This window comes from Gallinula chloropus, assembly GCF_964237585.1.
Source record: "Gallinula chloropus genome assembly, chromosome: 22".
Classification (NCBI taxonomy): Eukaryota; Metazoa; Chordata; class Aves; order Gruiformes; family Rallidae; genus Gallinula; species Gallinula chloropus.
The window spans coordinates 5,832,412-5,845,262 of record NC_140107.1 but is presented as its reverse complement, the minus strand read 5'-3'; the positions used below and the strand labels follow the sequence as shown (position 1 = coordinate 5,845,262).

General features: G+C 46.7%; 1 protein-coding gene across 2 annotated transcripts; it reads right to left on the bottom strand.

Moving 5' to 3' along the window:
• Positions 1 to 873: 873 nt before the first annotated feature.
• Positions 874 to 12,786, bottom strand: GNL2 (G protein nucleolar 2). 2 transcript variants are annotated; one of them, XM_084274302.1, is made up of 16 exons: positions 12,654 to 12,786; positions 12,490 to 12,574; positions 11,293 to 11,387; positions 10,221 to 10,360; positions 8,942 to 9,126; positions 8,411 to 8,477; positions 6,973 to 7,131; positions 6,317 to 6,430; positions 5,472 to 5,600; positions 4,733 to 4,837; positions 4,463 to 4,621; positions 4,215 to 4,322; positions 3,448 to 3,881; positions 2,700 to 2,779; positions 1,926 to 2,017; positions 874 to 1,054 (listed from the first exon to the last, which is right to left on the bottom strand). In XM_084274302.1, the coding sequence occupies exons 1-16, from the start codon at positions 12,715 to 12,717 to the stop codon at positions 905 to 907; spliced, it is 2,166 nt and encodes a 721-aa protein (XP_084130428.1). In that variant the 5' UTR covers positions 12,718 to 12,786; the 3' UTR covers positions 874 to 904. The 2 variants fall into 2 exon arrangements, with proteins under 2 accessions (XP_084130428.1, XP_084130429.1); XM_084274303.1 differs by lacking the exons at positions 12,490 to 12,574; positions 12,654 to 12,786 and having other exon boundaries at positions 10,221 to 10,379; positions 11,293 to 11,389.
• Between the last annotated feature and the right edge of the window lie 65 nt (positions 12,787 to 12,851).

Here is a 12,851-nt window from a genome sequence, read left to right as displayed (position 1 = left end):
CAAAGATTTGTCTTCATAAAACAAGTTGAATTGTCACTTACCGGTAACTGAAGGCAGTGTCATTGTATTCTTTTCTTTTTCTCTTGAAGAGTTGAAATTTAAGAGCTTCATTAATTACTGCACCCACTTTCAGTGCCATCTCAGCACCCAGCTCCTTGAATAGTTGAACCTATCTGGGAGCTGGCAGCGTGTTAGATGACCTTCAAAGCAATAAGCTAATAAACATTTTTACATGCCAGCATCTCTGCAATGTTATTACTTTGAAAATATTGTTATTAAACATATAAAGTGTCTCCAATAAATATAAGCCCTGTTCATTTAGAATCCAATTGTGGGTAATTCTGGGCCTTTGGAGAGTATTCCCTTGAGTACATGGAGGTTGGTGTTAACTGCACATCAAACCCTTTGTTGGAAGCGTTGGCAGTAACCTCAGATGAGCAACACAAAGGCTGTCTACGTGGTCACTCCTAATGAAACCATTCCACGTGTCACTTCTCAGTGGAAACAAGTGAAACCTTTACTTGAGGTACCCACATAACAAGCTGCTTATATGTACCAAGCAGACATGGGTAAGAGAACCCACCCTAGTCTCCTGAAGAACTCCATAAAGCTAGCTTCCAGCAAAAACAACCCCAACCACCACCCCCCCACCACCACCGAGTAACACCTCGGGATATGTTTTGCCAACGCTGTGTTTACTGGCCTGAGATGGTGATGTGGAAATACCACGATCTCCAGTTGCATAAAGAACTTTCAGATGATGCAGAAACAAAGAGTGAGATGCTACTCCTGGGAACAAGGCAGACAAGTCAAACTAGGCTTTGAATGGGAACGACAAGTTTTATATTAAAAAAAGCCACTGCATACTAGAGCTGTTTTATGTAAAATTTAATAGAATAAGCAGTTATTGCTTATGTTTGTATTTTTTGTGCTTTGATCTTTGTCCCTCCAAGCCAGTTATTTTCTTGTTCTTATTCTTATTTTTCACGTTGTGAGTTTCATAATACCGGACTCCAACTTTCTTGGAGCGCTGCTGCCTCTCAGCTCGCCTCCTCTGCAAATACACACAAAACACATTAGCAAATCCACAGTGTCCTGAGCCTGAATTTGTTTGCATTCTTTCAAATGTTGTTCACTTTGCATTCCACATGCCTTAAGTAAAAGAAAGAATTTCCAACAAAACATTTCTGGTGTGAGAATAGGGGACATCTCTTATGGAATCCACCCACCTCTGCTCTGAAAATGTTACAGAGGAAGCTTCAATCTTTACAAAAGCAATAAACCAGATACAAGCAGCAACCTGACGTGCAGAGGCACATAAACTGGTCTTTAATGGAAGACATGATAGAACATTCGTAAACTGGACTCGGCCCTGGCTGCCCTTGGCACACAGTGAGGCTCTGGGAAGCCCTTGCTGTAGAAGTTTGCTAAGGAATCACTTGCAGAGTCCTACAAGCAGACTGCTGCACTCAGAGCTGAAGTTATTCTAGAACTGTTTAGACTTGACTGAGATGAAGAGAGAACAGGAGCAGCAGCTCTCTCTGAAGACAGACTAATACAGCACTGACCCTCACCTATCCAGCTCCAAATTCTGGCCCCCTCCCAGCATTCAGACCCCAGCTCTCAGTGGATAAACTGATGCTGGAAGGGGAATAGTTACCCACAGGGTTCTCCCCTTCAAGGCTCTTTGGTGTGATTACCTGCTGGACCCTGTTACAGGCCATGTTCAGCTGGAACATGCTGTCACATCCCACATCAGCAGCAAGTCACCCTGCTCTCACATTCCCCCCCGCCCCCAGCTATATCCCTCTCCTTCCTACCAGTACCCACTCTCAAAGCTCTGAAGTGGTAACAGGCAATGTATGTATAAAATAAGCCAACTCTGTGCTCTGCTCATCTGTTTTACTACCAGAAGGCACACTTACTTCTTTGGATGTAAGCTTCTTGCAAGGCTGGTTACCCAAACGGCCATCATCCTCATCATCTGCTTCCCGTTTTCTCTTCTTCTCTGTGCTGCCTGCAAAGAGCAGAGATCACACACTCAGGTATCTTCCCAAACACCCACCTGCTTCCAGAACTTAAACCATCTACTTCAGCAAAGCTTCCTTTGGTCATGCTTTAAACAGCTTCTACACGCATGTTCCTCACCAGCGGATCACTCACTACAAGAACTCTCTCCAGAAGCACGTTGCTTACAGCCCCATGCCCATCAAGAAGAATTTCATAGCCTTGTCAGGAAAGGGCTTTTGCTTTTAATCAAACTTATGATGGAAACTGAAGCCACAGACTCTTGAAGCCACCACAGTAAAACCTACAGCCTGAAGTAGCTCTGTGTTTTTATAATGTCATAAAACCCTTCCACTCCCTTCTGTGTAACATTAAACCATGTGGAAGGGAAGTTGCTCAGACTCCAATCTGCCCACAGCACTGTTCTTTTGGAAATACAACATTTGTCTCCACTTTACCTTTGTTTGCTACTAGAAGGACCTATCTTACTAGACAGATGGGTGGTTATGCAGAAAGGCTACAGCAAGGTGATCCAGCAGCCCTTAGTTCAGCTGTGGAAAGACGCTTAGTAGCTTTAGAGGAAAAAGAACTTTCAGTCAGAAGGTAATGACTGCTTCTCCCCCTAAATTCCTCTCTTCCCATTTACAGGATTCCCAAATGTAGATTAAGAGCATCTCCTAATCTTGTTTTACCTCCATTCCCAGTTTCTTTGGGTTCTTCAGACTTCTGCATGGATTTTGCAAACACTTTTTCACTCAGCTGCTTGGGGATTCTAAAAAAAAGATAAAACAAGCATTAAAATGCAACCACCTCTGAGAAGCAATCAGTCTCCAGTACATCCCAGTAGTCTGTCAGCAGCAAAACCACAGCCTTTGCACCTACAAAACCTATCACAGTAAGCTTGTCTCAAGTTACTGGGCTTGTGCACTGCACAAAGGGACAGAATAGAAAGCTTGGCCTTGAAATCTTAGTCCCCACAAAGCTGGTGGAAGAGCTCTGCTAAAACTGGGCCTGCTCTATGAGCTAGGATACTCTTGTACATAGATAGAGACCTGGCATGCCCAGAGAAGACATCAGCCTTGGTACTGCTGAAGAAAGCCCAGTATCAAGGAGAGCTCTGAGGATGTGATACTGCTACCCAGAGCACCAACAGGTTTCTAATCCATCGCTTAGGAGGCAGCTTTCCAAAAGGGAGAATGCTTTCAGTTATGTTGGAAATAGGACTTCTTGGAATAATCTTTCAAAACCAAACCACTGCTTAGTCTATGTTCAAGTGTCTATGACTAAACGAGCCACTCTGTGGCAACTTGGCTGCATGGCCCAGAGGAACCAGTCAAGCAAGACATCAATGGAGTGAAAGTGCAGCAGAATCACATTAACCACTTCCCACATACCCTTCCCCTCCATGGAATATTTAAGCCACTGAACAGATTCAGACACCTTATTGCTGAGAATCTCTTGGCTTTGGCTTTATCCAGAAATTTTTTGTATTTTGCAATCTTCTCATCCAAAGCCTTAAGAGCTGCCTTGGAGCTCTCCCTGGCATCCGGCACAGCCAGCTGCGATTCCTCCTCCTCTGCTGGATCCTGCTGTTCTTCATTTTCCTCTTTCCCTTCTTCCTGCTCCTCCTCTCCAGAAAAATCACTCTCTTCTTCATCAAAGCCTGGCAAATCCACAGGAACCAAGTCTTCTTCTGAGAACTGAGGTGCCACATTAATCCTCCCAAAGTTCTGCCGAACATGTGACATGAGTTGCCTAATTTCATCTGCATTATTCTTCTCTTCTGCTGGCTCCACACTTGATTCTACAGACTCAGAGATTTTCTCCTCATTTGTATCTTGGCTTGATGTCACAGCTACTTCCAGTGCAGGAGGCTACAAGGAAGAGGGTAAGGAATATATTATCCACAGAGTTTGTCCCACCATCCAGAGCAAGTTCTGGTTTATCTCTTCGGAAAAAGCTGAAGATGACAGGCTAAAGTGACAGTTACTGGTAGTCAGATGACTGCAAACTGGCTCAGACATTTCTGTAAAGAACGCTGCTACCTGGTCCTCACCAAACACAAGTGAGTGTCACCTGAATCAGCAGGCTTGGGCAGAGCCCAAGATGTGCACTGCCTGAGTTACACAGCACTGCAGCAAAACAACAGGGAACGTCATGAGGAAAAGCAAGCGATACAGGAGGAGGCACGAGCATCATGTTCTCACCTGGGGACCTGTTTCTGCATTCGGTGGCTTCACAAAGAATGGAATTCTGCCCCTCTGCCAGTCATTGAGAACCATCTTGCTCACAGTTTGCAGGTCAGGCTCACCACCCTGAAAGAAGAAACCCAGTAAGCATTTCTGTCCGTGCTTGCAGGGCACACCTCTATTACCCATCAGCAACAACCACATGTCCCATGTCCAGTAACAAGCCCTGTGCTCTTCCCACCTGCAAATGTGGAAAGCTGACGCACCTTCAGCAGTTTTCCAGTCCTGGAAGCAAGTTTCTCAAGGAATTCTTCTGTATCCTTCCAGGAATCGATTTTGTATGTCTTTCTTATGTACTCTGGTTTGGCTCTTTCCAGCACAGCGCTGATGTGATCTTCAGGGCTCTTAATCTTTTCAACTTGAACCTGAAAATGAATGGCAGAATATCAACCCTTTGGGAAGTGTGCATTTATTTCTTTGCACTCATCCTTAATTTCAAGAGCAAAGACTTTCCAGCACTCAGTGCTGATACATACCACTCCCTTCAGCACAATGTCTGTCTCTGTGTCTCCAGATGGATAAACCACACCCGGGCAGTCGATGAGAAAAATCCGCCGCATCAGGGTAATGTATTGCCACACCTGAAAGAGAAGGGTACTTCCCTGTGGCACCTCCTTCCACAGACAGCCCTCTGTTCTGCTTTTTAACTGCACAGGTCTCACAGACAGGAGTCACCTTGGGCACTCTGGATGAACACACTTTCAGCACTTGCTCCTTCCATATCGGCCAGCGCTATTCCTATGGCTTTGTGTCCCTGCTAACTCACAGGAGTAAGAGGAGGAAACAACAACAGCAACAAACTCCAATATCCTGCAGTTCTCCTCCATGATTTAGTGGTATTTAGGAATAAAAGGAACAGGCTAGCAAAGATTTCTGTTAACTTTTCCTTCCTGTTTACTGTTCCATTCCTGGAGTTACACAACCAGCACTAAAAGAGCCCGACAGCGTAAATACACCCAAATAATTTGATTCAGGAAGGCACAGACATCGTGTCAGGGCAGCTGAACATTCACATCAGACTGGGAACTTGGGAACACAACCAGTAGCAGTACTTCAGAGCAAGGACTGTCCACCAACTACCCCTCAGACTCAGCCAGCCTCCACAGCTCAAGCGCTAGACTTGAAAACAACATTGAGCTCATTTTACTCAATTCTGCCTTTGACTATGTGCTCACTTAATTAATTTATGTCTTTATTGTAGGGTTCTCTTCTTACCTTTGTTTCCCCTGCAATAGGGGCCACATTGCAGACCTTCTTGGACCGTAACGTATTGATGACTGAGCTCTTGCCAACGTTTGGATAACCGATGAAGCCCACGCTGATCTGCTTCTTGTCAGAGTGTAACTGTTAAGAAATAACACATCCTTTTAACACCTCAGAGAGAAAGACAGAATTACTGCTACAGTTCTGGCCATCTGAGCAGCTACTGTTCTTGCTGTATTGGAAGGCAAAAATGAGATCAGCTCTTCTCTGTCAGGAGAAGCATATAAGGGTACAATCAACTTGCCATCCCAAAACCCTTTTGCTACTGCAAAAGGAAGACATGAACCCCTCACATTCCTGGTTGCTCTAAAACTTCTTATGCCTTATTTAGAAACCATTTTGGTTGAGAAACCAAGTAAATACAGACTGTAGCTGGAGACAGAAGAGAGTTACTGTCTCTTCGAGCCACATCTGATCTGAAGACAACTGACAGCAGACCCATGAAAGGAGAATGCCTGGGTAGAGTATGTGCACATGCAGGACATGAACAGGAGTGAAACATTTTCCTTTCTCCTACACATTCAAGTGAGGATTCAGAGTGTCAGTGGGATACTCTGCTACAAGAAGCCTAGGCCAGAGATTGATGGTGAAACCCACTCCTTGGGATGTCCTCATTCTGACAAATCTGAAGGAGGATCTTCCATTTGCTCTTCAGAGAAGGAAACTCTACTAATGGAGTCGTCTGCTGACAGACTGGCCAAAGGGAAGCACACTGAACCCAAACACTAACAAAAGACTCCACATCAACCCTCCCCAGCTCCCACCAAACAATACAAATCCCCAAAACCACTCCATACCTTTCCAAACTGCCTTAAGAGCTGTATGAAAGCCCCTTTGCCAAAAGGGTTTGTGAGGCTGGCATGAAAAGCAAGTGTTGGATACTCCTGGGAGAGGACAGCAACCCAGCGCTTCTACAGAGGAAAACATTGCTCAGTCAGGGATCCTGTGCTGTGGAGGTGGTGAAACAATCTCCTTATGAGCAGAAGTACACAGCATCTTCACTTGGGTTACAAATGCAACTGTCTATGAAAATTGCTATGGAGGAACCTTTGAAGCATTTCACCAAGCCACCAGCTAAAAGCACTGAGTATTGTTTTTATAAAAGAAACAATTTCCCAAAAACGCCTTCACTGCTAGCTAAAACTAATTAGTTTAACAATATAAAGCAAACCAGCTGTGGTGGATAGGGATCTTAAGCAGACTAACATTTAGCATACTCTGGAGACATCAGCTGAACTGTTAAATCCAGACAGAGGAAGTAGAGAATTTGTGGCTGGTGAATGTTGCTCAACTCGGCCAAACTTGGACAGATTCATATTGTAACTGTTACTTTTATAGCAGGCAAGCAGAGCTCCCAGTGACCCAGTTACACTATGCCCTCTGAGGCCAACATCAGGACTGGTAACAGAATTAAAGGAGAGTAACAAGGAGTAAGACACAGGACTGTGCTTACAGTAGCCCAGGTAGGAACAAGATCACACTTGTTCAGGACAAAAATGAGATGTTTCCAGTGTTTCTCCTTTTTAAGGTAAGATTCCACATGTGGGGAGCGAGTACCCATGGGATCCCTGGCATCCAGAACTTGAACAACAACATCTGATGAATCTATCACCTGGAGGAGGGAAAAAAATAATCCAGAGAATGAAAAGGATTTCACAGAAAGTCAGACTTTTGTACCTCTAAACTAAAAACTAGTCATTTTCTAAACTGCATCACTGATTTAAAAACCTCTTTACCTCTCCAAAGAAGCTCAGAGTAAAATCCATCGATCCCCCACTCTCCCTTTTCCTAAGTCCCCTCCAAATTCAGGCTGGACAGCTGGATAGCTTTTACCTGTTCTTACACACCAGGAAGATGCTTGTAGCATTTGGGAAAGAAAACACTGCACCCAAATGGGACAATTAATTGCTTCAGTAGACAAAAACAATGTTTGCCATCTATTCTGCAGCAATTCAGTTCTGCCATTTCATAAAGGAGCAGAATATGAACTATGTTTTCTGGATCAATATGAAACACACAACAAGTAGGAACCTGCTGTTAATCCACTAAGCATCTACAGCAGGGAGCTGTCATTTTATGACTTCCTTCAAGCCAAATGAATTTGTTTCACAGCTACTTCCTGCATTTTTGGCAGTGTGTCACTGCAATCTGTTTTGCTCTATCATTCCCAGCACATTTCCATCGAAGTGCAGAGGTTTTAAGCAACATTCAGAAATTCAGAGCAAAAAGGCAAGTGATTTCATATCTAGCAGTCACACAAACTGCTCTTCCAAACCTAACTCACTCTCAGCCTGCACTCCTCTAGCAGTCAAGGTGGGGACTCATGGGGAATGGAAGGCCTGAGCCTTCCCAAGATGACCCTAACAACATGCCAAATGTTTTTAGCCTTAAAGCAACTTAGTGGCCCCGACCTGTTTTGGTGCTGGTGAAGCCCCAGGAACCCATCAGAAGCTAACACCAGTCGCTTGGCCAGCCCATCTCTATGTTGTGTATTTTAAGGATGCTTGTTCCAGTGGGATCACAGCCTCTAGAGTCGAGCTCAGACAGGCAGAGACTACAAAATGAATCTCTGCTCCCTTGTACAGCCAGCGCTTTCTGTTCGTACCAGAAAAAGGGTGTATGGTTCCATGTCAGTTTGACTGGGTTGACAGGAGAGCTGGCAGGGGAATGACAAACCTGGGACAACTCTGCATGAGGAGATTCACTGCCTTCACCTTTCTAAGCCACTTCACAGCACACTGAATCGAATCAAAGCTTCCCTAACAGAGCAGTGAATGGTGTCAGAGCTTTTCTGATTACTGCTGTACAGGGTTTCCAATGCTGTGCTGAGGCACCTGACTTTAAGGGCTGAAAGACAAACAGGAGCACTGCAAGTGCTAAACACTGCTTACCTTGTAGAGCTCACCCCAGATTCTTCTGGACTGTCCTTTCTTATATATTTCCTCTTGCGCTTCATCCCTGGAAGGAGATCACCAGAGACATCAGCAACCACAACACCAGGCTACACTGTTGTCTTCTCTAAAGCCACTTAAAGATGAAAAAGGAGATGAGGCCCAAGTAACAGACAGGTGGGATTCAGCCACCCTCAATCCACCCCCTTCAGAAAGATCCTACAGCCACGCAGTCCCTCAGTGGTACCTGCCACTGCTCAGCTCCCCATCTAACACAAAACACGAGTCTGGAGATGTTCTGACAAGCAGCTCCAAGTGAATTATGAATAAAGACAGAAGGATCCCATGGAAGCAACAGTTCTGTTAACTACACAGGGACAAAATGGGATTATGAACCCCCAAATTCAGCTTATCTCACTCTCCTTCCTCCTCATACAGCAACAGCATCGATAGATGTACTAGATAATTCTTTAAAAACAAATCTGAATTTTTAGAGATGCAAACAATGAATCATTTCACCTCTCTACTTACCTTACACCAGTGTCTTCTGTCACCAGGTCTCGGTCCTTGTCCTGATCATAAGATCCCGAGGAGGCTTCAGCATTCTCCACCAGAGACTGCACATCACTTGCAGAAAGAGTTGGTCTTTTTCTCTGTGATTTGGGGCCAAACGTTGTTTCAAATGTTTCTGTGTCAAGAATGTGAACTCTGGAGGTCTAAAGAAAACAAAAATCAGTAGAAAAACCCAAACCACAAACACTGGGTTTTTACTCTCGTGACACACAGTGAACCAGACCTGAGTTCAACACAATTCCACAACCTGTGACAGGGGTTACAGGCACTTTCCTAACAATGTTTGAGTCTTCCAGCTTAATCTTTGGGAAAAAAAACCCCACATAAGAGTGGCTATTTAGTAAGCAACAAAACACACTGCACTTGCCAAAGGACTACGCTTCAGTTCTCTCACCATAAATGGTGTCGAACGTAATTAAAGCTGCAGTGACAGAAATTTAGCTGCTATCTTTGATCATTTCTTATTTCTCTAACAAGTGCCTAAATCTTGCCAAATTCACTGAGTTTTTGTCAGGGATAATTACAATCAAACCAGTAGATTTTAAAGCCTGTAATGAATGCCAACTTTTCTTGGAGCTGCATACAATTCATGGCTGGAAGAAGCCAGTTGGTTTTGTAATGCACATTTATTTTCTTATAACTTTTTTTCCCCCCTTCATTTAGGTAACATTTTTATGACATAAACCTGGAACATTTCCACATGAAAAAATACTAGTGAGCAGGAGTCCAAACTGATAGTTTCAGACATCATGGAAGAAATCTGGTAATCAGTAAAACGTGATGTTCTAGGCATGAGGGCTGCAGGCACCAGAAGGTCTGATCCAAGATAAAGAGCACGTCTCTGAGTTCAGGCTCATCCCAAGGGAGCGTCTGCAGGGTGAGACAGCCTTAAAAAAAGTCCCTCTGGCACATGAGTTATTACAACAGAAAGCAGCAACCTGCTGGACTACTCAAACCTGGGATGTTTTGGGTCAGAAAATGAGACTTTCTAATTTGTAGTAGATCTTCTTGCAAGCTACAGGGAAGTAACAAGCCATTTCTTTGCCTTCACATTTGATGGCCACAGCGACAGGCTCTCAAAAACATCCTTTCCCAAGTCACTGGGTCAAATTGCCCCTCCAGATGCTCCCTGACCAGGCTGATCAGAGACAGCACAGTCACCCACAAATCAATAACCCCCGTGCCACCTCTGTGCAGGCCAGCCAGCCTTTCCCATGCACAGATGAAGGAAACTCACATGGGGCTTAATCCGATCGTAGAAGAGGGACATGGGCAGCTTCCTTTGCTTCATGACCACTCTGTAAGGATCCTTCATGACAGTTTCCATCTCTTCTTGGAATTTCTGGAGGGATGATTGCTTGATCACACGAGTATTTCCTGCACGTGAAAATAAACACTGCAACCTGACCATTCCTCATCTCAGCTGCTTCAAACACCCCAGGAACTCTAACAATAACACTCCAGCTGGAACCAAAAATACCACTGACAAAACTGACAGGGTTTTACTTGAGACAATCCCTTCCTTTCCCACCATTTAGAGAAGCTTTAAAGGAATCTCTAGGACACTCAGCGTGGCCAGGCTGCAACTCACAAACACATCAGCAAACCTCAGAAGACACCCAAAGCAAATAAACCCAGCAAGCTTTAGAGGAGTGTGGGGAGATGTGTCCAGAGCTGGGGCCCTCAATACAAGAAAGATGTGGAATGGAGAAGCTGAGGGAGCTGGGCTGGTTCAGCCTGGAGAAGAGAAGGCAGTGGGGGGACCTCATTGCAGCCTTCCAGTCCCTGAAGGGAGCAGAGAAACAGGAGGGGAATCAGCTTGTTAAAGGGCAGAGACTGGCAGGACAAGGGGGATGGAGTGAAGCTGAAGGAGGGGAGGTTTAAATTAGATATTAGGGGAAGTTTTTTACAGAGAGTGTGATCAGGGGCTGGAACAGGCTGCCCAGAGAGGGGGTGGATGCCCCATCCCTGGGGGTGTTCAAGGCCAGGTTGGATGGGGCCCTGGGCAACCTTGTGTAGCTCCAGGCCTGGAGGTTGGTGTCCCTGCCTGTGGCAGGGGGTTGGAGCTCTGTGATCCTTGGGGTCCCTTCCAACCCAGACCAGTCTATGATTCTATGAAAGCAAACCCCTAAAGCACAAGTACACGGACGGCGTGAGCTCACACCCACGGCTGGGGTCCTTCCCCTCCATTTCGGTGTCTGCCCCACACAGTTCTGAGACCACAGTTCTGAAATAAACACCCCCCAAATACACAAAGTCCAAGAGGTTTTTAAGCTTTAAAGGTTTGAAAGTTGATAAAACACACTCACCAAACCACTTAATATTTGGTTCCACTCTTGCAACTGTGCCCGGTGCCACCGTTGACTGATACTGCAGAGGCTTTATCACTTTCCCATGTTTGTTTCTAAGAGGAAAACAAGAACACACATTAATACACAAGGGCAGCACAAACCACTCCAGCACTTTCATTCACTAGACCACAAATACATCTACAAAACCCAGAAGGACCCTTCATCTACAACTGGTGCCCCGAGATCGTTACCAGAAACAGTACTGGCAGTAAAGGGTGATTGATTAACCCAAGTGCTGGAGCAGAAGGAGTGACATCAGCATGTTCCAACTTCAGCAGACTTTTCATGAAGTGCTTATGTTAAATCAGGAGAGGCCAATAAGCTTCCAAAAAAGCTTCAGAGTTCAATTTCTCAGTAAGCATCATTTTCTTCTCTCACGAGCTCACGTGGAAATTTGTCATCAGCTCTACCCATCAGCTGATGCAGGACACTCAGCCTAAGATAACATCCAAGTTCAGACCTGGCTTAAGTTTAGTGATTTTTAAAACTAAATTCTCTAGCCTGCTCTCAAAACAAAGAGAAAACTGGCAAAACACCACAGAACTGTTAATGTGAACCAGGATTCTCAGAAACGCCGGCGGCGGCTGCATGGCAGAGACGTGTGTTTACAAGGGGGGTGCTGCTCCACAGCCAGCCAGCCCCAGGCAGGAGGACAGACCAGGTGTCTCTCAGTGAAGGAGCCCAGCAGGAGCCAAACCCTTTGGACATTCTGAGTGAGTTTTTGAGTTGTGCCACTGTTGGAACCGGGGCAATCCCGGGGGTTTGTCACATTCCAGGGTGACAAGTGCCCGATGCTCCCTGCAGCACGTTCAGGGTGCAGGATCTGGCTTCCCAGCTCGTGTTGTGTAAAGCACGGAGGAACGGCTCCACGGCAATCAACCGGCCTTTCACAGCAGCCGGTGTCGGGACGGCTGCCCCTCCGCACCGGCACCAAAGGACACACGGTTGCTCCGCTCCCACAAGGCCCCGACCTGTCCCGGCAGCGTTACAGACCGTGTGGCGTGTCCACCGGCGCCGCCTCACTGCCGAGCCCGGCAGGACCCCGGGAAACCACCCAGCGCCTCCGCTGAGGCGGGAGTACGGAGCTGGCGGCGGCCCCGGTAACAGCGGCGCGGCCAGGCCCGGCCCCCCCGCTGCCTCCCGCGGCCCGCTCACCTCCGCTCCTTCTGCCGGTACATGTTCAGGCGCCGGATGGTGGCTCGGTCCCGCATGTTGTTTCCTCCCGCGCCCCCCACGCGATCTGCGGAGACAAGAGAGCGTCAGGCCGGGCCCGGTACAGGCCGGTACGGCCCGGCCCAGCCCGCGGCCCCCACGCCTACCGGGGTTGGTGCTGGCGCGGGAGGGGTTGATGGTGCTGCGGCCCTTGTACTGTGGCTTCACCATCCTGCCGATCGGGACGCCCTGCGCGGGCCGGGGCAGCGCTCAGAGCCCAACCGGGAGCAACCGGGAGACCGCGCCGCCACACGCGCCGCACCGGGCAGGAAGCGACAGCACAAGCACTTCCGGCGCGGAGACCA

Excerpts from the sequence above, each read along its gene's own strand:
- GNL2 (XM_084274302.1), bottom strand. The coding sequence starts at position 12,717 with ATGGTGAAGCCACAGTACAAGGGCCGCAGCACCATCAACCCCTCCCGC. Across the intron at positions 10,361-11,292 it reads ACCAAATATTAAGTGGTTTG|GAAATACTCGTGTGATCAAG; the intron begins GTGAGTGTGTTT and ends TTTCACGTGCAG. Across the intron at positions 1,055-1,925 it reads AGAAGCTTACATCCAAAGAA|AGGAGGCGAGCTGAGAGGCA; the intron begins GTAAGTGTGCCT and ends GTGTATTTGCAG.